At 46.1% G+C, this 22744-nt stretch overlaps 2 protein-coding genes across 4 annotated transcripts in view; both read right to left on the bottom strand.

Annotated features, from left to right (window-relative positions):
• Positions 1–22744, bottom strand: part of LOC140360017 (E3 ubiquitin/ISG15 ligase TRIM25-like) — a 246013-nt gene that overhangs the window by 11654 nt on the left and 211615 nt on the right. The gene's annotated exons all lie outside the window — the stretch shown is intronic.
• Positions 4043–22682, bottom strand: cyp27a1.1 (cytochrome P450, family 27, subfamily A, polypeptide 1.1). Of its 3 annotated transcripts, none has more exons than XM_072445305.1 (10): positions 21920–22680; positions 21768–21883; positions 15190–15371; positions 13628–13827; positions 12354–12551; positions 10803–10966; positions 9049–9206; positions 6381–6462; positions 4500–4700; positions 4043–4173 (listed from the first exon to the last, which is right to left on the bottom strand). In XM_072445305.1, exons 1-10 carry the CDS (start codon positions 22065–22067, stop codon positions 4057–4059), a joined length of 1566 nt encoding a protein of 521 aa, XP_072301406.1. In that variant the 5' UTR covers positions 22068–22680; the 3' UTR covers positions 4043–4056. The 3 variants fall into 3 exon arrangements, with proteins under 3 accessions (XP_072301406.1, XP_072301407.1, XP_072301405.1); XM_072445306.1 differs by having other exon boundaries at positions 21768–21893; positions 21930–22680; XM_072445304.1 differs by having other exon boundaries at positions 21768–22682.

Genomic DNA, 22744 nt, shown 5'->3' with positions numbered 1-22744 from the left:
CACTGTTCAGGTGTCGTCGTTGTGTCCCAAGCGTGTGTCATCTGATGAGAGGAAGTGCCGGCTTTTCTGTCGTACGTGTGGAACGATAAAGTCACCTGGCACGTGCACCTGTCTGTGACGCCTCCTCCATCTTTGAAATACTCCTGTCTTAGCTCGCCGCCGCTTTGCTTCGCTTTGGACGCCATCGCCGCAAATGTATGAGTGGAAAATGAGATTTAGGCCTCATTTCACCGCTCATTGTGCCCCCTAGTGGAATAACAAAAGAAAACGTCAGATTCATTGGTCTGAAAAGGACTAAAATAAAAACATCAAAGGCAATTCCAACCGCTCTGATTCAGTTCATGAAAAGAAGCATTTTATTTTCCATTGTTCAAATCAAACGGCCCAATCTAAGAGTTGAAGATTTCATCATTACAGAGAGAAAATGCAATAATTAAAACTTCAACAAATGATTTAAAGGTCAATTCTACCCGGATTATAACAAAAAGATGAGTTACAAAAAATATATATTTGAAAAATGCTGGAAATGTCTAAAACGGCCAATTTTGTCCAAAGTCAAATAACTGCCATTTCAAATCCTCAACAACTATTGTCCAGCGGCCGAGACTTTGAGGGGAAGATGTGTCTTTGTAGTTGAGCCATGTGACTTTTGTCAGCAGCAGAAACTATAGAACGTCTGTTTTATTCTTGTCAGTGGTAAAGAGTTTATGACAAGATATAAACATTAGTCGTCTTAAACATTTTACACAACAAGATCTTCTCATAGCCACTCGAATGTACCAAATGAGACCTTTAATCATATAAACATTATAAACATTATGGGTCAATATCAGAGTCACAAAACAAAGATTGTGCTTTCAAAATGGATTTAAAATGTTTCTATCCTCAGTCAATGACGTTCAAAATAAGAGTAAATGTGTTGAAGTATTTTGTCTCGCTGCTGATACTTTTTTGTTCTTATAAAAGATGTATTTAGTTTGCCTTAAGTCTTTAAACTGTCTTTAAACCTCTTTTTATTTGTGTTTTTCTTCTTTACATATAATTGTATCTATCGCTTGCTTTCTATGGAAATGGCTGACTCTTTTTGGAACATAAGAAAGGAAAAGAGGATGAAGCAAACGTAACACTAGGGGGCGCACTTGACTTGTCTTCATTGAGTGACAGAAGCAAATACTTTGTACAAAAGAAACAACAGTGACAAGTGCCCCAGGGTCAAACACCTAGAACAAAAGACACAAGTCATTTATTAGTGATAACATCAGCTTTTCTATATTTATCACTATCAAATGGGGTCAAAGAGTAGAATCCGGGGCTTCTTGAAGCTCCGCCTCCAGTAACAGCCAGACACTCCCACTCTCTCTGCTCAGGACACAAGACTTTAAAGTCTAAAGGTCAGTGTAGTTCAGCAGAACAGCAGCTTTTAGAAACGTATCAACTCATATGACCTTCATCCATGCTGTTTCTGCAAAAGGAAATGTGTCTTTGACTTTTGTCCCTAAGATAATGTGACTTTTATTTCACAACGTTTGGTGCCACAAAGAGCCCATTATTTACTGCTTAGTCCTGGTTTAGTCTCAGTTCAGACTCGACACGCTTTTAGCTCCAGTTCATCTGTGGCTGACGTTTTCTTTGTCAAACGATGACTTTTCTTCTACGTTTGAGCTTGTATCGGTCTAATCTCAAAGGCTAAAGCTCCTGGACATGTCACACATGGACTTTCAAAATAAGATGCGTTGGTGACAAATCTACTGGACCTTTACCACAATAAAGCATTAAATGTATCTCTTCTTATTCCACTGCTGCTGTTAATGACGCTGCAATTCACTTTCTAATCTCACTATTTGTGACGTATTTGAGGTTTTGAGACAGAAAAGTCCACATGAAACAGATGGATTGATGACTTTATTGTTGATTTGAAAGTTCCAGAGTAAAGATGATGCTGTTTGCCTTCACCATTGTAGAACCAGTGTTACTCATTCTGTGACTCTGAGACACTTTTACAATTAGGATTCAAAGTCAACACAAAACACAGTGAAAATCTACAGAGAAACAAACAGAAGACAAATAGTATCATTGGTGCAGTTTTAGATGAAATAAGAACATCTTGTTTTCCCGGGGCTTGAACCCATGTCTCAAATTCAGCCCCTAATTTTGGTATATATTAATTAAATATAGAAAAGAGGAACTCTGTATGAACTTAATTTTGAGTCTTGCAATATTCTTTATCCACAAATCCAAAAGTTTGTTCCAACTTTGCCTTTTATTTTAATGATCTAAAATTATCTATAAAATCTTTGAAATGTATGAATGGGCCTAAAGCCCAAACGATGTGTTCTATAAGTGTGAAATGCCCTTGGACTCTCTGGACTCAGGCTGAATATGAGCCTTTAATGCACTTTAATGAATATCATGTATTCATTTACATTCATTGTATGTTTTCAGTTGTAATATTACTGACATGAGCCATGTTTGTTATTTTGTAATTACACACTTGTGTGTGACGTTCTATAAAATAAATATGAAAAAATCGGTTTCTTGTAACTGCATTTTCATACACTGGTGTATATATTATATGAATACAATTCATACAATTTCAGACTGGAAGGCCGGTGTGTGAGTTTATCACTTCAAGAATGCGGGGGTGGGCGTGGCTTTGGCTCATTGAACTCCTCGTGTTTGAACGAGGAAATGAAGAATATGCGTCTTGGCCGATTATCTCAGAATCATTTTGTCATTGCCATTTAAGCAGCACAAGTCCTACTCAGGTGGACATGTCCAGCTCGTCTGTGGAGTCAGGTGGACATGTCCAGCTCGTCTGTGGAGTCAGGTGGACATGTCCAGCTCGTCTGTGGAGTCAGGTGGACATGTCCAGCTCGTCTGTGGAGTCAGGTGGACATGTCCAGCTCGTCTGTGGAGTCAGGTGGACATGTCCAGCTCGTCTGTGGAGTCAGGTGGACATGTCCAGCTCGTCTGTGGAGTCAGGTGGGCATGTCCAGCTCGTCTGTGGAGTCAGGTGGACATGTCCAGCTCGTCTGTGGAGTCAGGTGGACATGTCCAGCTCGTCTGTGGAGTCAGGTGGACATGTCCAGCTCGTCTGTGGAGTCAGGTGGGCATGTCCAGCTCGTCTGTGGAGTCAGGTGGACATGTCCAGCTCGTCTGTGGAGTCAGGTGGACATGTCCAGCTCGTCTGTGGAGTCAGGTGGACATGTCCAGCTCGTCTGTGGAGTCAGGTGGACATGTCCAGCTCGTCTGTGGAGTCAGGTGGACATGTCCAGCTCGTCTGTGGAGTCAGGTGGACATGTCCAGCTCGTCTGTGGAGTCAGGTGGACATGTCCAGCTCGTCTGTGGAGTCAGGTGGACATGTCCAGCTCGTCTGTGGAGTCAGGTGGGCATGTCCAGCTCGTCTGTGGAGTCAGGTGGACATGTCCAGCTCGTCTGTGGAGTCAGGTGGACATGTCCAGCTCGTCTGTGGAGTCAGGTGGACATGTCCAGCTCGTCTGTGGAGTCAGGTGGACATGTCCAGCTCGTCTGTGGAGTCAGGTGGACATGTCCAGCTCGTCTGTGGAGTCAGGTGGACATGTCCAGCTCGTCTGTGGAGTCAGGTGGACATGTCCAGCTCGTCTGTGGAGTCAGGTGGACATGTCCAGCTCGTCTGTGGAGTCAGGTGGACATGTCCAGCTCGTCTGTGGAGTCAGGTGGACATGTCCAGCTCGTCTGTGGAGTCACACCTTCTCTTCTGATGGCATTGGAAGACCGCTACTTGTCCCGATGACCTGAGCTGTCCACGACTCGAGCGTGTGAAAGATTCCTACGCCACAGCGTTGGACCAAATCCCTGTGGCCAAATTCAAGCCTGCTCAATAAGACATTTTCATTCAGTGCACACTTTGTGCTTCTGTCAAGACTCGATAAAGTGCATCAAACCGACTTGTTTGGTCACGGGACGATTCATTTTCTGAAACCATCTGTCACTGACGCTGCGTGCATTTGAAATAAAATGTCAAAGGTCACGACACAGTAGCACACCTGTATGGATTATGACCTCTTCCTCCCTCGCTCAGTCTCTCTGTCTAAAGTGCAGCTGGAGCTTTCTGTCCGGCACCAGCACCGTTCTGTTCAGACTCTTCACTTCTCCCACCGAAGGCTCCGGGCGGATCTCGAACAAACGCACCAACTGAAGGAGAGAGACGACGCTGAGGTAAACGCAGTGGCACAAAAAAGCACGTCGCCATGACAACGACCGATGAAAATTACGCAGCATTTTTCCAAGTTTGGTTTTACATTGAAGAGTCAAAGAACCAAAGTGTGCGACCAAACTGTGTTGTATACGGGTCTTCAAAACAGCATTCTAGTGTTATACAAGTCATCCTCTTTGTGCTCACGCCACATGGCTGCAGTCACTGGGACAGCCGGGAACAAAGAAGCTCAACACGTCCTGCACATTCCATCTGCTGTGTCCGGTGTGGTCAGCCTTCACTTCTACCATGAGCAGTGTTTTACCTGGAAAAGAGCCATGTTCATCTCCAGCTCTGCGATGCGGCGGCCCACACATCCTCTGACGCCGAACCCAAACGGGATGGACCCAAACGGGTGAGGCAGCGTGCGGCCGTCCCTGACCCAGCGCTCCGGCCGGAACTCAAACGGGGCGGGGAAAGTGCGCGGGTCATGGGAGATGGCGTAGTGATGGAAGGTGAACGGGGTCTGCCAGGAGCAACGGGAGACAAAGGATGGACAGGTGAGTGCTTCAGTGCTGCACAAGATCATGATCTATTTGTTAGTTATGGACCTGCTGACCGTGCAGTTCAGAGCCCTGCACATGTTCTCAACTACTCGGGATTCTTGAATGAGTTTGGCACTTTTCAGTTTCCAAATGTGAATCCTCCTGAGGGTGTTTCAAATGTGCACTGTGAACCCATTTAAACATGAAATATGTGCTAAGAGCTCTCGCCTCCCAACGAGGAGGTCACGGGTTCAATTCCCGGAGTGTCGTGTGCATGTGTTACCGTGGCTTCTCTCTGAGCTCTTCCTCCAAACACATGGAGATGTAAACAGCTGGTGACGGAGAATACTGCACCAAGATGACTGACATTATGTCAAAGTTTTGCACATGGGTATGACAGTATTGCACATGGGTATGACAGTATTGCACATGGGTATGACAGTATTGCACATGTGTATGACAGTATTGAACATGGGTATGACAGTATTGCACATGGGTATGACAGTGTTTGTTATAAGTGTGACAGCAGCAGAAGGACAGACTGTGAAACGTCTCCTTCACACAGCGAGGGTGGATCAGTCACTGAAGCTGCTCTCCAGAGTGGACAGTGTCCTGCAGGGGACAGAGTGTCCTGCAGGGGGCGACACTCATGGTCCAGCATGTGAGTTTAGCCAGGATCCTTCTGTCCCCCACCTCCTGCACCAAGTCCTGAGCACAGCCCAGGACGGAGCTGGACTTCTTGATGACCTTGTCCAGCGGCTGAGCGGGCAACGGACGGACTGTTCCAACAAGAAAGGGACATTTCCGTTGGACGCGTGAGCGGCGTGTGATTCCAACCACACGTTTATGGATGCGGTCCTCGAGCGGCTGGGGAGTGTGCACGACTCCTCCGTGTTTTTAAACTCCAAAGTCGACGCGTATTAGAAAGCCGGGACCGTTCCATCCAGGGAGACGCTCTGGACGGAGAGGACGCAGTGCCAGTTTATCTTGTAGGGGGCGCTACATACCCTCTCCTTCCTTATCTAATGAAACTCATTTTAAGGTGGTATTTGGCGAGCTCGTAAAAAGAGTCGATTGCTCCAAAGCTTTGATAAACTCAGACTGTGTTGCCTTTAAGGCAGTTGTTGTCTTTATTTTACAAGTTAATGTGTTTGAAATGTTTTATAATGCTAAAATTGTATTGCTAAGTATTTTGCATAAGTATTTCTATATTTGTAGTCATCTTTGGTTGAAATGTATTCCCGTATATTCTACTTCCGGTTTACCGCACTACTTCCGGGTCACAGAAAAACTTCCGGTTCTGTTTTTTTATAGTGAACACGCGGACACATGGAAAGGCCAGCAGTCTGATTGCTGCCTCTCGCCATCCACATAGAAGCACTTACCAGGCAATGCCGTAAGTTCAGGAATGTATTGATACATTTCCAGTCTTTTTGTATAATTTTGCCGAAATGTTAACTGTATTCTGCAGACGATGCACTTTATCATGTAATACATGCTGCTGTATATCTTCTACAGTTTTCACCACCTGTGCTCCTGGTCCTTCTTCAGTGGTTTAACTTGGTGTCATATCGATGACATTAAACTCATTTTGAACGTGGTATTTGGCGCGCTCGTAAAAAGAGTTGATTGCTCCAAAGCTTTGATAAACTCAGACTCGCCTTCTTTGGAAAAGAGTATCCACCGACGACGACGTCTTTCTCAGAGAAAATTCTTGCGTTCAGGGGAACAACTGGAAACATCCTGAAAAATACACATAAATCAAAGCACAAAAACCTTCAATGATCATTTGTTTGTTTGTTTGTTTGTTTGTTTGTTTGTTTGTGGCCTGGTCCATTATGTCGCTGCAAAACATCCAGAGCAGACGCCTCAGAAATAGCATTATTCCCTTAGAAAGTAAAATATGTGACCCGCCACATGAAAAACCGCAACAAGTCGGCCCAGACCAATATGCACAAAACAGAATTTTTCCAAATGAGTGATTTTTGTTTTTTTTGCAGAATGTGCAAGTTGAAGTCACGAAGACGCCACTCCATGTTTCAGATAACAGTATTGGTTACCGTATCTGTCAAGTACACATTTAGCCGTTAAAGTTGGCTTAGTTTTTGGGTCTTTCCGTGCTCCTCTCTCATGACACTGCGGCGGTGTTCCCTAATTTCCACATGAACTGCAGCAGCGGCTTTGTTATTTTTTTGACCAAGCGATACTCATGGCTACTTATTCAGCATCACACACTTGTGGAAGCATTGAACGGAGATGGATCAAGCAAGCTCTATTGTAAAGGAACCGTGGTTGTTACAGCACAACTCTGTGGGATTACCTCTGCGACAAGCCGGATGCTTCTGGTTATCCAGATCTAACTTCTGAATCTAAAGATGAGTGCACGGATGATGAAAGCGATTTCATCAAACTGGAGAACATCCCTAATATACAGCTGACCTTAGCCGACGAAGAAGACGAGGAGGAAACTTTCGGTCACGCACTAGAGGAGCTGGAGCGTGACATATCAGACGCTATCTCAATGGTAACATTTGCAGGGGAAATGGAGAAAATCTGTAACTTTGACTTCAAACGCTACGCAAGAAGAAAGGAAAACTCTCCCCTCGATAGACATTTGTGAAGCACCAAACTTTCTCCAGAGCTTATGTACAATCTACGGAGTGATTCTGTAGCAGCCGAAAGAGAGGACATGCGAATCATTGGACATATTGAGGCAAACAGGCGTTCAGTAGTTACTTTGGAGATGACCAAGGACCACGTATTTCATCGGAGGCAATGAAGTCTGCAGAAATACTTTCCAGTTCCTCATGGCGTAAGTAGTCTTTGTGTTGTGTGTTCCTGTTAACAAGAGATATTTAGTCTCCCGATCGGGTTGATCGAGACGTTTTCCGTCATTTACTGTTGAAGCCTGACCCCTGGGGGTCACTCCGAGTCAAAAAATGGCGACAACGTTTTTGTTGCCTTCAAAGTAAGGTAAGTAATTTACCTCCCGACCGACCCACTTGAAAAATGTTGGGTCGGGTTACAGCAAACATAACATTTATTTGGGGCCTTATCGCAAGATCCGTCGTGTAAAACATAAAATTCCACTTTGTTTAGCACATGAACGAGTGGACCAATGAGGGTCGGCAACAACGTGTTCCCGGTGTGACGACACTGATTTTGCGACCGCTCTTAAAGCATTCGGTTACCAAGGCAGTTGCTATGGCGCGTTCTTGGGTTTGGCCGAATGAACGCGAGAAATCTTTTGGTCATTTGTTGAAACTAACCTTCCAGACTTTGTTGTGAAAAAATGATAGCTCCACTTATTAAATAACATTGCATCCCATCTTTAAACGTATCTCTTCTTATTCCACTGCTGCTGTTAATGACGCTGCAATTCACTTTCTAATCTCACTATTTGTGACGTATTTGAGGTTTTGAGACAGAAAAGTCCACATGAAACAGATGGATTGATGACTTTATTGTTGATTTGAAAGTTCCAGCGTAAAGATGATGCTGGGTTAGGTTTAGGACTTTTGGTTAGGTTATATTTTGGTATTTTGGCAGTATTTTCATTTTTAGGCTTTGATATTTCCACGAATGTCGTTGCTCAGCAGCCGTGCCCAAAGCGCTGGCACTTAAAGCAACGCAGGGGCGGTGGAACATATGGCCTGATGCCATAGCTCACGTATGCAAGGAACACTTTACTAGGCAGGAATTAGCATTAGCGTTAGCATTAGCGTTAGCATTAGCAATTTACTTTTGCAAATACTGAAAAATATTCTGGTATGTAAAAAATTGTAAAGCAACAGCCCCTAAGACTGTGAAAGCGATCGTAAAGAGGTAAAACTTCCACTCCTTAAACTGTGAAAGTGTTAAGGAGTGGAAACGTGTCAAAGCTCCTACAATCCTAAAATACAATAACATAATAGTGTCTGATTTATGACATCATAAGCAGACGCTCAACTAGAAAAATACCAAGGCCTCAGAGAGGAGCTGGAGAAGGCCTGGAGCGTGAAGGTATCAGTGGTGCCCGAAGTGATCGGAGCACTTGGGGCAGTGACCCCCAAACTGGAGGAATGACCCCCAAACTGGAGGAATGACCCCCAAACTGGAGGAATGGTTTGAGCAGATCCCAGGAAAAACATCAGACATCTCGGTCCAGAAAAGTGCAGGAACAGCAAAGATAGTGAAGAACCCTCAAGCTCCCAGGGGCCTCTGGTAGAGGACCTGAGCTTGAAGGGGGAGGAATAGAGACCACCCACGGACACAAATCAATCTCCTTTACATATAACGACGAGGCTTTTCTCCAGGATGAATACTGGCCCCTCGAGGGGATTCATTTACCGTAGTGTTTCCTTAATGGTGGCCTTCAGGTAGGGCATCCGGGTGAGCTCCTCTGCAGAAGGCTCGGGGCGGCTCTGGGACACCTCTCTGTAGAGTTTGCTCTGGACCTCGGGGTGCAGCGAGAGCAGGTGCAGCGCCCACGTCAGAGTGTTCGACGTCTGGGAGGAAAGAGACACCAAAGCGGGACTAAAGCTGGAGTCTGTAGGACACGCTTGGTTTCATCGCAACTTTCTAGAACCGCTGTGGTTTGAAATGAGGCTGGAAACGGGTCAAGAGTCAGAAATTTGTGTTTTAGGGTCATTTATCTGTCATCGTAAGTGTGGATATTTGACACTGGAGTTGAACAGTCTCCGTTTTTGGCGCCAAATCTTTGTCTCGTTTCCACATGTCAATCATAGGATGCACCTACTGCACTCCTGCAGCCTCGTTCTGGCGCGTCCCCGGGAGAGCAGCACGTTTCCGCATGGATCTATTATACAATAGTTCCCTCAGTGTCTCAGAAAAGACGGTAATCTACGCAGGGGCGCTGCATCCCATTAGGCATACCAGGCAATTGCCTGGGGCCCCAGGCCACTAGGGGGCCCCCGCGAAGCCGCCCGTGCGCTTAATATATGGTTTATTTCTGGTGCTTACTGACCGTGTACTGTTGACACAGGATTACGTCATTTCGTGTGCGCGATAGTCGACACTGCCCCTAGTGGACGTTGTCGGTATAAGTTTGGTTTTTCGGCCTCATGCGTTCAGTCAAGCACGTCCGGCTCGGGCAGCTACTGACAAAAACATCCCGTTTTCTGCCTTGGGGTATCTTTGTCCGTAAATTGAATGTTATTCTGTGTTATAATGTTGTTCTACGTTTGCATATATAAACTTATGTCAAACTTAAGCTTAATCTGTACTTCCTTTGAATGTTGGTTGTTGCTAGCTGCTGTGCATGTAGCCTTGTCACATTTTAAGATAGGCTATGTGTTCAGACCTTTATTTTCATTGCTCTTATATGTATGTATGTACAATTGATGTGAATGTACATTTATAAGGTTTACATGTGTTTACATGTGTTTTTATTTGTTTGTTACAGTTTTACAAAATTCCAGTTGTCAAAGAGACAAGTTGTGGGGAAAAGCGTCTTAAAAGACATTAAAGACAAGTCTTCTCTACATTGTCGTTGGACTCTCTTTTTTGGATGTTTGCTATCTGTCTAGCCCTGGTAGTGACACCACAGTGAGGACAGAATAGACCGCAAATATTTTTTGTGAACACTGGTCGGTAGGGCCCCCTAAGAATTTCTGCCTAGGGCCCCCACACTCCCTAGAATCGCCCCTGAATCTACGGAGACAAGAAATGCGATGCGATCCGTCGCGCTAATAAACAAACGCACGTGTAGCCGCGAGGCTTTTCTCTGCTTCCGCACGGGGGGAGTAGTGTGCATGCGCACTTCTGCTTGAGTTCAGCGAAAAATCCTCCATTATTCCTTGAAGTATTTGATGGGCAGCAGCACAGATTACTCAGAAGATATTACCGTAAATGTTTTTAAAATCGAAACAGAAACTCTTTTTGAACTGTAATGAAAAGAATAGTTTCCCTTCTGTGTGTTTGTGCTGACAGAGAAGACTTTGTGCCAACGTTTACGCCGCGCTTTTCACAACCGAGACTCCCAGCAGAGAGACCTGGTGTCAGCGGCTAAATCGGGGGATTCATGTTTTTCTTTTCTTGATTCTTTCCTCCGTTAAAGCCCCATGAAGCAGCAAGTCTTTTACCGTGTCGACACCGGCCAGCAGCAGCTCAGCCACGCTCCCGTACACGTCCTTCAGGCTCATGTCCGTGTTGGACAGGAGGTAGGTCAGGTACTCGCCCTCCAGCGCCTCCTGCTGGTCCGCGCGGCGCTCAATCTCCGCCATCTTACGGTCTATCAACACCTTGGCTGAAAAGCATCGAACATAAATGAATAAATGATGGACAAACGCAAAGGATTTAGCCGTGCTGGGATGTGACTAACTGAAAATCAGAAAATACATGACGTTATTCGTACCTCAGGCTGAAATAGTGACTAAAAACACAAAACGCCGCTCTTAAAATGTGTACACGTGCAATTTTTCCTTCTCTAATAAGTGATAAATAAAAGCAGAGCAAACAATGCAACAAATAAAGTCATTTCAATCCTATAATTCGCGTTTCCTTCCACTAGAGCAGGGGTGTCAAATTCATTTGGGCCGCTGGCCGAATTTGGACGCTCAGGCTGGGTCGTGGGCCAAACACAACGTAAAACATAAAACTATTAAAAATATAAGAAATAAATAGCTTTTTATAGCCTATGCTGTTTTGAACTAATTACTGGATCGATTAAAAAAAAAAAAAAAAAAACTTTTGTTTTTAGAAAAACAAGTGTAATTTCACCAACACTGTGCTTCAGTTTATGTGCATCACAACTTCAGAGTTGATCTACAGAGATAAACATTTGACTTTATAACAAAATAAACTTCTCAAGATCTAAAAAAAACCTTTTAAATGTACTAATTAACATTTCCACGTCTGTGTAGTTCTCTGTACACCTGAACTGACACCACTAAACTTCTGCTCAAAAGTGCTTAAAGTGCACTTCTCCCTCAGCAGCTCACACAGCAGTGCAGCAGAGCCTCGTGGGGGAGGGGCAGCTCACACAGCAGTGCAGCAGAGCCCCGTGGGGGAGGGGCGGCCACCGGCGGCATTGTGGGACGTGTAGTTTTAGCGATAAAAACTGTTACGGGTGTAGTTTTTTTTTTATATAAACTTGAAATGTTCGGCGGGCCGGATTAAAACGTCTGGCGGGCCGGATTTGGCCCTCGGGCCTTGTATTTGACGCATGTGTGTGTTATTCTGTAACCTGAGGCTGAAACAAGTCGCTTAATCGCAACCAATCGATTAATATTCCTCGTTTTGTCATCGAATAATCACTGTCTGGACTTTACAGACTTCGACAGACTTTTAATTTAGTAAAAATCTTATATTCGCGTCGTGTTTTTGACAAGTCATCAATGAATGGAAAGAATAACCGGTAGACAGTCACAGCAGCTAAGATTCCTGTTTAAAAGTCAGCATTTTCAGCACTTTCCACCCTTCAAAAAGATATTTTACTTGTCGTGTAACTGCTGGCTGCCTTTTCATCCCTCTATTTACTATAGAGCTATTTACGTGTTATCGTTTAATTTGCAAAAAATTGTCGAGTAAATAATAAGAAAATATGCATTAAATGGCTGAGACAACTGCGCGCTTTGATCCTCAGACTGGAGCGATGATCTGTGCCTCTCCCGTGTCTTTTAAAAATCACCGACCGAACGCGAAGATGCCCTCCCAGCCGGCGTGGTAGCGGCGCCAGAAGGGCAGCAGGGGGCGACTCCACTTGGGCAGCACGATGACGTAGGGACTGTTGGAGAACATCTGGACAATGGAGTCGATGAACTCCTGCGTCCCCTCGGGAATCCGCTCCTCCAGGCAGCCGATCCTCGTCTCGAACAGCACGGACGCGATACCTGCCGACGCCAACGAGAAAGAGAAGGGTCACGTTGGGCCCGCGCGCCATTTTCCCATTTGTCCGAGTCGTATTAATCCAGTAAGAGGACAAAGACATGACTCAAGTAAGAGGACACGGTGGACGACTGGCTGAACTAAACCACAAAAATTAAAACTTTAAACTAAAAATACATGAGAGTGACTTTATTTTGTTGAATTTATGTTTAGAGCGTCAAAGATTCTGCATAAACTTTGGATGGAATGAGTGTCCCTGGTGTGATGTCACTTTCTGTCATTTTCTCCACATTTTTCAACATTTTCTCCACAAATACCTGCTCGACTGTTGTAAAACGATAATTTATATGCACGACAGGTATAAATACACCAACTACAGTCAAAATTTGGACTAAGAGTAACGACCTGGACGTGACATCTGATTTACAATTGGACATTTATGTAATTGGAAGGACAAAACGTTGGATAACGCACAAAATCTGGTATTTTTCAAAAGAAAAGTGCAAGAAAGGCAAATTATTTCATATCGTCGACATAAAGCTTGTTTCACCAGATTTACTTGCAGTGAGAACAGTTTTACTCAAGTAAGAGACTTTTACTTCAATAAAAATATGACTCAAGTAGGAGTTAAAGTATTGTGTTAAAATGTTACTCAAAGTAAAGTAAAGTACACTTCAGCTCGAGTGTGAAACATGTACGAAGCATTATAATAACATCATTTAAGAGTGGCTTTTACTACATGGATTCCATCAGGACTTTGTTTTTTTACTTCATCACAAGTCCCTGATTCTATTTTTTGCTTAAATTAGCTTCAGCTTTTAAAGGGGAATTGTCAAAACCCGACAAAAGCCCAAACACCAGCTTTAGTCTGACTTATATTTAACAAAGAAAATCTAGGCTCTGGGCAGAGACAGTTTCTACTCTACCAGAGTCTTTGCTTCAGTTTGAATTGGGAGTAATTGTGTGGCTAATGATAAGACTTTTGTAATAGTTTGGGTTCATTTCAGACCCTCCAGACGGCCCTTAAGCGCTGAAGCCACTGCAGTGAAACGTGAAGAAATCATGTGAAAGCTGAGCCGACCCTCCAGGGAGAAGCGGTAGAGCTCGTTGGCAATGTCCTCCACCAGGTCTCCGGACGGACTGGACTTCCTCAGGACTTGGACTCGGTCTGTGAAGTCCCGGACCACGTCCCGGATCACCGGCCCGAACTGGAGACTCTCCTTTGGGAGCAGCATCTTCTTGTTCAGCACCGAGCGCAGCCGGTACCAGCGCTGGCCCTCCCTGAACAGAGCAGGACGCAAATGATGAATGAGTGCTCCGGTGCTCGGGAAAAGGGTCGTTTTCACTTACCCCCTATCCCCGCCCACGTCACTGTACTTGGTGTACTTTGCCCAGGGACGTCTGGTACAGAGCGTCTCTCCTGATCAGGCTCATGTATAATGTGCACTGTCCCCGTCTCAATAAACAAACTTAACTTATGGTTGATTATTTGAAAAATGAAGACTCTGATTGGCACGTGTCGAGTTCTAAAATGTCTCAAATGTGAGGCGGGGCTTATCACTATGAAGAGGCGGGGCTTATTACTTGTTTTTGTGTTACTTTTAATGACGTTTGGCCGCCAACTGAAAAGGTACATTTACCGCCACCTCCTGTAGTCGTATGTCTTCAAAGTGTGTGTTTTGGGCTTATAACTATGAAGAGGCGGGGCTTATAACTACGAAGAGGCGGGGCTTATAACTATGAAGAGGCGGGGCTTATAACTATGAAGAGGCGGGGCTTATAACTACGAAGAGGCGGGGCTTATAACTATGAAGAGGCGGGGCTTATAACTATGAAGAGGCGGGGCTTATAACTATGAAGAGGCGGGGCTTATAACTACGAAGAGGCGGGGCTTATAACTATGAAGAGGCGGGGCTTATAACTATGAAGAGGCGGGGCTTATAACTACGAAGAGGCGGGGCTTATAACTACGAAGAGGCGGGGCTTATAACTATGAAGAGGCGGGGCTTATAACTACGAAGAGGCGGGGCTTATAACTACGAAGAGGCGGGGCTTATCGGTTCCACACTTTGGTTGAACTCTAAGAGGTCTCGTTTGTGTTTGGACAATTGGGCCGGATCATTTTGTTTGCAGGGCCGGGTTTGGCCCCCGGGCCCTAAGTAGAATAGGCCACAGAGTTCGTCCAAAGGTTTAAAAAGAGATATTTCTGCACTTTAGTGAGTCATTTTACAGTCTTTTCACATTTGACTGTTACTTAAACCTTAACGAAAACACTTAAAAGACATTTAACAAGCGGTGCACTATTCACGTCATCGAGTAATATCGGTTTCAGTCCAAATCCACCGATATCAGTCCGATGTCCCGCGTCGTTAATCAAAGAGTTAACTCTGCAGCTCCTGGACAGAGACTTTAAAAAGCTCTAGAAAGGTTTTAGACAAAACTTATCATTAAATGTATAATAATTTGAATAAAACATTAAAAATATAAATCATGTTAGAGTCTATAACCGGCCTATATCCAAACATAGAGCGACATATGCCACATCTAAACCTGTTCATTTTCCCCCCAAAGAAGGGTATTTATTATTCAAGGGAACATTCACATTTGATTACTTTTACTGTCGTTGTGTTTGTTTTTAGTTACTCTGTGAACGGGCCGAATCCAACGGCTTGCGAGTCGCGGGCCTCCTTCCACAGGGACATGTCTCCTCGCACCGGGAACTTCTCATCCTTCCTCAGGACCTCCTCCAGGAGCTCGGCGCTGCTCACGGCCACCGTCCGCAGGCCGTCTCGGTAAATGCTGCCGTAGAGGTCCTTCTCATACAACTGTGGACGGAGAGAGAGGGGAAGGAAAGAGAGAAGGAGAGGAGGAGGAAAGGAAGGGGACGGGGCGAGCAAGGAAGAGAGAGAAGAAGTGAAGGAAGGGAACGGGGTGAGGAAGGAAGAGAGAAAGAGAGAAGGAGGAAAGGAAGGGGATGGAGAGAGGAAGGAAAGAGAGAGAAGGAGGAAAGGAAGGGGACGGAGAGAGAGGAAGGAGAGAGAGTGAAGGAGAGAAGGAGGTAAGGAAGGGGACGGGGCAAGGAAAAAAAGAGAAGGAGAGAAGGAGGAGGAAAGGAAGGGGACGGAGAGGCGAAGGAAAGAGAGGAGAGAAGGAAGGGGACGGTGCGAGGAAGGAAGAGGGAGAAGGAGAGAAGGAGGAAAGAGAGAAGGAGGAGAGGAAGGGGACGGGGTGAGGAAGGAAAGAGACAAATAGAGAAGGAGGAAAGGAAGGGGACAGAGAGGCGAAGGAAAGAGAGAAGGAGGAAAGGAAGAGGGAGGAGAGAGGAAGGAAAGAGAGAGAAGGAGAAAAGGAAGGGGACGGGGCAAGGAAGGAAGAGAGAGAAGGAGGAAAGGAAGAGGGCGGGGTGAGGAAGGAAGAGAGAGAAGGAGGAAAGGAAGAGGGCGGGGCGAGGAAGGAAGAGAGAGAAGGAGGAAAGGAAGGGGACGGGGCGAGGAAGGAAGAGAGAGAAGGAGGAAAGGAAGAGGGCGGGGCGAGGAAGGAAGAGAGAGAAGGAGGAAAGAAAGAGGGAGGAGAGAGGAAGGAAAGAGAGAGAAGGAGGAAAGGAAGAGGGCGGGGCGAGGAAGGAAAGAGAGAGAAGGAGAAAAGGAAGGGGACGGGGCGAGGAAGGAAGAGAGAGAAGGAGGAAAGGAAGAGGGCGGGGCGAGGAAGGAAGAGAGAGAAGGAGGAAAGGAAGAGGGCGGGGCGAGGAAGGAAGAGAGAGAAGGAGGAAAGGAAGGGGACGGGGCGAGGAAGGAAGAGAGAGAAGGAGGAAAGGAAGAGGGCGGGGCGAGGAAGGAAGAGAGAGAAGGAGGAAAGAAAGAGGGAGGAGAGAGGAAGGAAAGAGAGAGAAGGAGGAAAGGAAGAGGGCGGGGCGAGGAAGGAAAGAGAGAGAAGGAGAAAAGGAAGGGGACGGGGCGAGGAAGGAAGAGAGAGAAGGAGGAAAGGAAGAGGGCGGGGCGAGGAAGGAAGAGAGAGAAGGAGGAAAGGAAGAGGGCGGGGTGAGGAAGGAAGAGAGAGAAGGAGGAAAGGAAGGGGACGGGGCGAGGAAGGAAGAGAGAGAAGGAGGAAAGGAAGAGGGAGGAGAGAGGAAGGAAAGAGAGAAACCAGGACAGAAAATGGACAGAAAGAAAAGAGAGAGATTTTAATCATTAATTAAAATGTCCTCAAACTGTTTTCCTGATGTTAGAGAACAAAACATGTCCATCACCAATTTCCATCTTGAGTTCTTCTTCTTCTTTGGTGTTTTATGGCGGTTGGAATCCAAGCGTTACATTACCGCCCCCTAGTGTAGCTCTACGTCTCAGACTTTACCATTTATTCTTTGGATTGATCTAGATTTTTTAATTCTTCTTTTTCATGTTCTTCGTCTCATGTTTGTCTTCTTCTTGAGTTCTTCTTCTTCTTGAGTTCTTCTTCTTGAGTTCTTCTTCATCTCGAGTTCTTCATCACTTCTTCTCCTTTAAATAACTTTTTGACAATTCTAAAAATGACAAACTACTTCATCGACTGGCCTTCCTTTAACTTCTTATTGTTTTGTTTGTTTTGTTGACCTCGTTTCTGTCCTCTTTCACTTCCTCTGTCCTCTTTCACTTCCTCTGTCCTCTTTCACTTCCTCTGTCCTCTTACCTCTGTCCTCTTTCACTTCCTCTGTCCTCTTTCACTTCCTCTGTCCTCTTTCACTTCCTCTGTCCTCTTTCACTTCCTCTGTCCTCTTTCACTTCCGCTGTCCTCTTTCACTTCCTCTGTCCTCTTTCACTTCCTCTGTCCTCTTTCACTTCCTCTGTCCTCTTTCACTTCGTCTGTCCTCTTTCACTTCCTCTGTCCTCTTTCACTTCCGCTGTCCTCTTTCACTTCCTCTGTCCTCTTTCCTCTTTCACTTCCTCTGTCCTCTTTCCTCTGTCCTTTTTCACTTCCTCTGTCCTCTGTCCTCTTTCACTTCCTCTGTCCTCTTTCCTCTGTCCTCTTTCACTTCCTCTGTCCTCTGTCCTCTTTCCTCTGTCCTTTTTCACTTCCTCTGTCCTTTGTCCTCTTTCCTCTGTCCTCTTTCACTTCCTCTGTCCTCTTTCCTCTGTCCTTTTTCACTTCCTCTGTCCTCTGTCCTTTTTCCTCTGTCCTCTTTCACTTCCTCTGTCCTCTTTACTCTGTCCTCTTTCACTTCCTCTGTCCTTTTTCACTTCCTCTGTCCTCTGTCCTCTTTCCTCTGTCCTCTTTCACTTCCTCTGTCCTCTTACCTCTGTCCTCTTTCACTTCCTCTGTCCTCTTTCCTCTGTCCTCTTTCACTTCCTCTGTCCTCTTTCACTTCCTCTGTCCTCTTACCTCTGTCCTCTTTCACTTCCTCTGTCCTCTTTCACTTCCTCTGTCCTCTTTCACTTCCTCTGTCATCTTTCACTTCCTCTGTCCTCTTTCACTTCCTCTGTCCTCTTTCACTTCCGCTGTCCTCTTTCACTTCGTCTGTCCTCTTTCACTTCCTCTGTCCTCTTTCACTTCCTCTGTCCTCTTTCACTTCGTCTGTCCTCTTTCACTTCCTCTGTCCTCTTTCACTTCCTCTGTCCTCTTTCACTTCCTCTGTCCTCTTTCACTTCGTCTGTCCTCTTTCACTTCCTCTGTCCTCTTTCACTTCCTCTGTCCTCTTTCCTCTGTCCTCTTTCACTTCCTCTGTCCTCTTTCCTCTGTCCTTTTTCACTTCCTCTGTCCTCTGTCCTCTTTCACTTCCTCTGTCCTCTTTCCTCTGTCCTCTTTCACTTCCTCTGTCCTCTGTCCTCTTTCCTCTGTCCTTTTTCACTTCCTCTGTCCTCTGCCCTCTTTCCTCTGTCCTCTTTCCTCTGTCCTCTTTCACTTCCTCTGTCCTCTTTCCTCTGTCCTTTTTCACTTCCTCTGTCCTCTGTCCTTTTTCCTCTGTCCTCTTTCACTTCCTCTGTCCTCTTTCCTCTGTCCTCTTTCACTTCCTCTGTCCTTTTTCACTTCCTCTGTCCTCTGTCCTCTTTCCTCTGTCCTCTTTCACTTCCTCTGTCCTCTTACCTCTGTCCTCTTTCCTCTGTCCTCTTTCCTCTGTCCTCTTTCACTTCCTCTGTCCTCTTTCACTTCCTCTGTCCTCTTACCTCTGTCCTCTTTCACTTCCTCTGTCCTCTTTCACTTCCTCTGTCCTCTTTCCTCTGTCCTTTTTCACTTCCTCTGTCCTCTGTCCTTTTTCCTCTGTCCTCTTTCACTTCCTCTGTCCTCTTTCCTCTGTCCTCTTTCACTTCCTCTGTCCTCTTTCACTTCCTCTGTCCTCTGTCCTCTTTCCTCTGTCCTCTTTCACTTCCTCTGTCCTCTTACCTCTGTCCTCTTTCCTCTGTCCTCTTTCCTCTGTCCTCTTTCACTTCCTCTGTCCTCTTTCACTTCCTCTGTCCTCTTACCTCTGTCCTCTTTCACTTCCTCTGTCCTCTTTCACTTCCTCTGTCCTCTTTCACTTCCGCTGTCCTCTTTCACTTCCTCTGTCCTCTTTCCTCTGTCCTCTTTCACTTCCTCTGTCCTCTTTCACTTCCTCTGTCCTCTTACCTCTGTCCTCTTTCACTTCCTCTGTCCTCTTTCACTTCCTCTGTCCTCTTTCACTTCCGCTGTCCTCTTTCACTTCCTCTGTCCTCTTTCACTTCCTCTGTCCTCTTTCACTTCCTCTGTCCTCTTTCACTTCCTCTGTCCTGTATTTGCTTCTTTACTTGCCACTCGCCTTGCTCTCTGATACTAATACTATGAAATAAGTATAATATCATCTCCATGGAGACGGTAGCAGACACGGCGCCTGTAATTGCAGCGACACAACGCTCTTTGACCGTGAAAGCCGAGTCCTGCCGTTACCGGGGCGACGGCAGTAATCAGATCACACAGGCATTTCTAAACAGCACATGACACTTCACGACTGCGACTATCGACCAAGAAAAGAGACAAAGGACTTTCCTGGAAATGAATGAAAACTGAACCAAATATATTGGTATATATATTTATGCCAATGATTAAACATAAATATGGATTATGTCAAATATATTTTCATACGAGCAGAAGCATGATCCTCAGGGTCACTCAGGGGTCACACAGGGGTCACTCAGGGGTCACTCAGGGTTCACTCAGGGGTCACTCAGGGTTCACTCAGGGGTCACAAAGGGGTCACTCAGGGGTCACTCAGGGTTCACTCAGGGGTCACTCAGGGTTCACTCAGGGGTCACTCAGGGGTCACAAAGGGGTCACTCAGGGGTCACACAGGGGTCACTCAGGGGTCACACAGGGTTCACTTAGGGGTCACTCAGGGGTCACACAGGGGTCACTCAGGGGTCACTCAGGGGTCACTCAGGGGTCACAAAGGGGTCACTCAGGGGTCACACAGGGGTCACTCAGGGGTCACACAGGGGTCACTCAGGGGTCACACAGGGGTCATACAGGGGTCACACAGGGGTCACTCAGGGGTCACACAGGGGTCACTCAGGGGTCATACAGGGGTCACTCAGGGTTCACTTAGGGGTCACTCAGGGGTCATACAGGGGTCACTCAGGGTCACACAGGGGTCACTTAGGGGTCCCTCAGGGGTCATACAGGGGTCACTTAGGGGTCCCTCAGGGGTCATACAGGGGTCACTCAGGGGTCATACAGGGGTCACTCAAGGTTCACTCAGGGGTCACACAGGGGTCACTCAGGGGTCACACAGGGGTCACACAGGGTCATACAGGGGTCACTCAAGGTTCACTCAGGGGTTCACTCAGGGGTCACTCAGGGGTCACTCAGGGTTCACTTAGGGGTCACTCAGGGGTCACTCAGGGTCACTCAGGGTTCACTCGGGGGTAACTCAGGGTTCACTCAGGGGTCACTCAGGGTTCACTCAGGGTTCACTCAGGGGTCATTCAGGGGTCAGCTGGGAGAGACTGCTGCAGCTCGGTCCGCACACTGGGCAGGCGTGGCCACTCTGGAGCTCTGACAGTGTCAGGCTCTGGTTTTGACACTATATTTTTGATTTTGGCAATGTTTTTTAGATGGTAAAAAGCTGCTGATGTTATTGATTTGACGTGGCAATTAAAGTTCGAGTCCATTATTACCCCCAGATTTCTAATTTGGTTTGTAGGTTTTAGAGCGAGACTCTGGAGGTGACCGCTAACACTTTCTCTTTGTTTCTGTGGGCCAAAAACGATTATTTCAGTCTTGTCTGAGTTCAGCTGGAGAAAGTTGTTTTGCATCCACAAACTGATCTGTTGGATGCAGTGACAGAGTGAATCTACTGGTCCATAGTCACCTGCGACAGTGAAACATAGATCTGACTCGTCTGCATCATTGTGATAGGACACATTTTCACTGCGTGTCATGTGACCTAACGACAGCATGTAGAGGTTGAACAGAAGGGGACCCAGGACTGACCCTTGGGGCACTCCACAGGTCAGGGTCATGTGGTCTGAGACACAAAGTACTTCCTGTCCTCCAGATAGGACCTAAACCAGTTTAGGGCGGGGCCAGTGATGCCCACCCAGTCCCCTAGTCTCTGTAAGAGGATCCCATGATCGACAGTGTCAAAAGCAGCATCAGATCTTAGACTTTAGAAATCTGGAGGCTCACACATGGAGGCAGAACTCAGACTGGTGATGATCTCCTGTTACAGGTGCAAAGTGAGTCAGCTCTAAGTGTCTTGGTGGTTTTAGGGTTATTTTTTGCTTGTGGGATTTATATAATTTTAATGCCCTGAACTTTGCCATAATAGAATAATCTAAAGTCATTACATTTGATGTGGGAATGAGTTGTAACGGCAGCTGAGCTGGAGGGTTTGTTCTTCATGTGGCCACAGGACACGCCAGTTGTTACTGCAGCTTCCAAACATTTCAGAAGAATATCCTTCCCTTTGTATATTCTCTAACAATATTCAGAAGATATTTTCACAACGCATCAGGAATGTGTTTGGAAGATGACACTTGATGTTTCAGGTTCATTTTACTTTTTATTCCGCTCTTTCTGTCATTAACAGTTTCAATGTGAGTGATGACATGAGTAATATGGCCAATATTCTAATTTTGCATATCTTCTTCAGAACAATTGCAATATTACCCACTTTTCCAGACGTTTCCTGCCTCGAATAAAGATCAAATAATCCCAACGATCAATTCAGTAATAATAATAGTAATCATTCAATAACGATAGTGATCTTGTCCCAGTTGTAGTAGTTCTTTGCTCACCTGAAGCTCGTGCATGCGGTTGTAGAAGCCCTTGACCAGGAGTCTGTAGAACAGCTTGAAGAACCCAACATGGGGCAGATCTTTCACGGTCCGGAGCGCGGTCTTCGCCCCGGTCTTCGCCCCGGTCTTCGCCCCGGTCTTCGCCCCGGTCCGGTCCTGGACTTGGGCCGTCGCAGAACCGGAGGCGTGGGCCGTTTGGGCCACGAACAGACGAGGGACTAGAGACGGTCCAGGAGTCCGGGATCCCAGAAGTCCAGACCAGGACGCGGACCTGGACCAAGACTGGACCAGTGCGGACATGATGCAGGCTTTGAGTGACGTGTGGACCTGTGTTTAGTCCAGGTTGAGTCTGGGTCAAGTCCTGGTTCTGTCCAAGTTTAGGTACAATTTAGTCCTGGTTTATGTCTTTGTATAATGGAGACCAGTGTAGTTCTCGTTTAGTCCAGTTTTAGACCTGGTTTAGTCCTTAAATTAAAACCATGTTCGTCCAAATGAATGTTGCACAAGTTTGGCCCAGGGTCAGTTCTGGTTTAGTTCTTCTTAAGTTTAGTGCAAAATTCTGAACTTTTGAGCTGGTTTAGTCCTGGTTTAGCTGCAGTTTAGAGCTGGTTTAGTCCTAGTTTAGCTGCAGTTTAGAGCTGGTTTTGTCCTAGTTTAGCTGCAGTTTAGAGCTGGTTTAGTCCTAGTTTAGCTGCAGTTCAGAGCTGGTTTTGCCTGGTTTAGTCCTGGTTTAGACCTGGTTTAGACCTGGTTTAGCTGCAGTTTAGAGCTGGTTTTGTCCTGGTTTAGTCCTGGTTTAGACCTGGTTTAGCTGCAGTTTAGGGTTGGTTTTGTCCTGGTTTAGTCCTGGTTTAGACCTGGTTTAGCTGCAGTTCAGAGCTGGTTTTGTCCTGGTTTAGTCCTGGTTTAGACCTGGTTTAGTCCTGGTTTAGCTGCAGTTCAGAGCTGGTTTTGTCCTGGTTTAGTCCTGGTTTAGA

The sequence above is a fragment of the Eucyclogobius newberryi genome, unplaced genomic scaffold, assembly GCF_026437365.1.
Source record: "Eucyclogobius newberryi isolate DKJ021-1_F unplaced genomic scaffold, fEucNew1.0.hap1 SCAF_14, whole genome shotgun sequence".
In the NCBI taxonomy this organism is placed as follows: Eukaryota; Metazoa; Chordata; class Actinopteri; order Gobiiformes; family Gobiidae; genus Eucyclogobius; species Eucyclogobius newberryi.
This window is presented reverse-complemented; position numbering and strand designations above follow the sequence as displayed.

What these genes read in the sequence shown, in the direction of transcription:
- cyp27a1.1 (XM_072445304.1), bottom strand. Translation starts at nt 22,067, where the DNA reads ATGTCCGCACTGGTCCAGTCTTGGTCCAGGTCCGCGTCCTGGTCTGGA. An exon ending in GGATTCGGCCCGTTCACAGA is followed by an intron (nt 13,828 to 15,189) that starts GTAACTAAAAAC and finishes TGCTCTGTTCAG; the next exon opens with GGAGGGCCAGCGCTGGTACC. An exon ending in TGAACATGGCTCTTTTCCAG is followed by an intron (nt 4,174 to 4,499) that starts GTAAAACACTGC and finishes TCTCTCCTTCAG; the next exon opens with TTGGTGCGTTTGTTCGAGAT.